Below are 2,500 nucleotides of genomic sequence, written 5' to 3'. Positions count from 1 at the left end.
GTGTGTGTGTGTGTATTTCTCAAAGAAAAACCGTTGGGTGGAGGCAGGCCCATAACGTTCATTTCCAAACAGACCTTGCTTTTTTTTTCTTGATGAATTTGTGGTGTGTAGCCAAATCGTTCCACCTTTTTTTTTTCTTGGGGAGTTTGTGGTGTGTAACCAACTCTCTTCCCCTCTCTCCCTCCCTCCCCTCTTTTGGCATATTCGTCGTCACGTCTGGTGCTACTAGTTCTTCTAGGAGAATGGATAATCATTTGTTTTCCTTTTTTTTTTTATTGACAGAGACGTGGAATTATTCAATAGAGAAATAAAAAGACAGAATAACTAAATAGACGAGGGAGAAGAAGAAGAAGAAGAAGAAAACGACGACGAAGAAGAAGAAGAAGAAGAAGAGGAGGAGGAGGAGGAGGAGAAGGAGAAGAGGAGGAGGAGGAGAAGAAGAAGAAGAAGAGGAGGAGGAGGAGAAGGAGAAGAGGAGGAGGGGGAGAAGGAGAAGAGGAGGAGGAAGAGGAGGAGGAGGAGAAGAGGAGGAGGAGGAGAAGAGGAGGAGGGGGAGAAGGAGGAGGAGGAGTAGGAAAAGGAGAAGGATGAGGAGGTGAGGAGGAGGAAGAGGAGGAGGAGAAGGAGGAGGAGGAGGAGAAGAAGAGGAGGGGGAGGAGGAGAAGGGGGAGGACCTGGAAGAGGAGAAGGAGGAGGAGGAAGAAAAGGAGAAGGAGAAGAGGAAGAGGAGAAGAGGAGGAGAAGGAGAAGAGGAGCAGGAGGAGAAGAAGAAGAGTAGGAGGAGAAGGAGGAGGAGAGGAGGAGAAGGAGGAGGAGGAGGAGGAGAATAGGATTCTTTTTCAGTGCGCCAAGTGCGTGCTGCACGCAGGACCTCCGTTTATCGTCTCATCCGAAAGACTAGACGCTCAGTTTTGATTTTCCAGTCAGACTTGGGAGAAAAGGAGAGAGCGGGATTTGAACCCGCTCCCTCGGGGACACTGTATTGTTTCACACGCCACACAAACCAAACAGAGGGACGTCAGAACAAAAACAGAGAGAGAGAGAGAGAGGGAAAGAGAGGCAGGGATAGAGGAATGAAGGAAGGAAAGAAAAAAAGAGAGGAAGGAAGGAGGAGGGAGAGAGAGAGAGAGGCAGGGATAGAGGAATGAAGGGAGGAAAGAACAAAGAAAGGAAGGAAGGAAGGAAGAGAGGAAGGGACAAAGAGAGGAAGGAAGGAAGGGAGGGAGAGAAAGAGAGAGGCAGGGATAGAGGAATGAAGGGAGGAAAGGACAAAGAGAGGAAGGAAGGAAGAATTAGAGAAGGTAGGGAGAGAGAGAGGGGGGGGTGGTAGGGGGGGAGAGGGAAAGAGAGGCAGGGATAGAAGAAGGAATGAAGGGAGGGAGGAAGATAGAGAGAGGGAAGGGAAGGGGAAGGGGGAGGGGAGAGGGAAAGAGAGGCAGGGATAGAGGAAGGAAGGGAGGAAAGGAGAAAGAGAGGAAGGAAGGAAGGGAGGGAGGTAGGAAGAGAGAGAGAGAGAGAGAGTGGGGGGAGAGGAGGGAGAGGGGGAGGGAGGGAGGAAGGAATTATAGGTAGGGATGAGAGAGAGAGGGGGGGGAAGGGGAGCGGTAGAGAGGGAAGAGAGGCAGGGATAGAGGATGAAGGAAGGAAAGTAGGACAAGAAGGAAGGAGCTATGGAGAGCCGGAAAATTTGGGAAAACAAAAGGGAAAAAACAAAGAAACAGGCAGTCGAAGGAAAGGAAAAAAACAAAGAAAAACAAGAGGGAGGGAGGGAGAGAGAAAGGGGACAGAAAAAAGAGAATGAATGGCGGGAAGGGCGAAAGGGGAAAAAAGGAAGGAACGCTTAGGCACGCCGAAGGGGAAACAAAAAGGAAAACAGAGAAAGGAGTGGGAGGATGAAAGGGGGAAAAAGAGAAAAAAAGAAAAATGAGAGGAAGGGAAAGAAAAAGGAAAAAAAGGGGAGTTTTTTTAACAAAAAAGTTAAGAAGGAAGGAAGAGGGAAGGGACAAAAAGGAGAGCGGAATCTCTGCGTTCCGGGCCCCAGAGGAGGGGGAAGAGAAGGAGAGGCAGGCGGTTAAGAAGGAAGGGAGGAAGCTTAACAAGCTTACGAGCGAAGAAGGAAGGGGGGGGGAAGGAAAGAGGGGGGGGGAGGGGAGGTGGGAGGGGGAGAAGAGGGTAGAGGATAGAGGAAGGAAGGAAGGAGGGAAGAAAAGAAAGAAAGTAAAGACAGACAACTGACTCACGTGTCACCCATCTCGCCCTGTTTGATGATGACGTCATTGACTCGTCTCTTCTCCAGCTTGCAGTGACGTATGATCTCTGTTAAATGTTCTGTTGGAAACAAAACAGAAAAAAAACAGATGAACAGCTTGCAGTGTCGTACGATCTCTGTTAAATGTTCTGTTGGAAACAAAACAGAAAAAAAAACAGATGAACAGCTTGCAGTGACGTATGATCTCTGTTAAATGTTCTGTTGGAAACAAAACAGAAAAAACAACAGATG

General features: G+C 48.7%; 1 protein-coding gene across 1 annotated transcript in view; it reads right to left on the bottom strand.

Moving 5' to 3' along the window:
* Positions 1–2,500, bottom strand: part of LOC143289017 (uncharacterized) — a 110,816-nt gene that overhangs the window by 26,546 nt on the left and 81,770 nt on the right. The window contains exon 3 of the mRNA XM_076597784.1: positions 2,241–2,328. Within this exon, the coding sequence (XP_076453899.1) occupies positions 2,241–2,328 (88 nt within the window). The remainder of the gene's footprint in view (positions 1–2,240; positions 2,329–2,500) is intronic.

Source organism: Babylonia areolata, chromosome 13 (genome assembly GCF_041734735.1).
Source record: "Babylonia areolata isolate BAREFJ2019XMU chromosome 13, ASM4173473v1, whole genome shotgun sequence".
Lineage (NCBI taxonomy): Eukaryota > Metazoa > Mollusca > Gastropoda > Neogastropoda > Buccinidae > Babylonia > Babylonia areolata.
The sequence above is the reverse complement of the archived record's forward strand: the minus strand, read 5'-3'. Positions and strand labels throughout refer to the sequence as shown.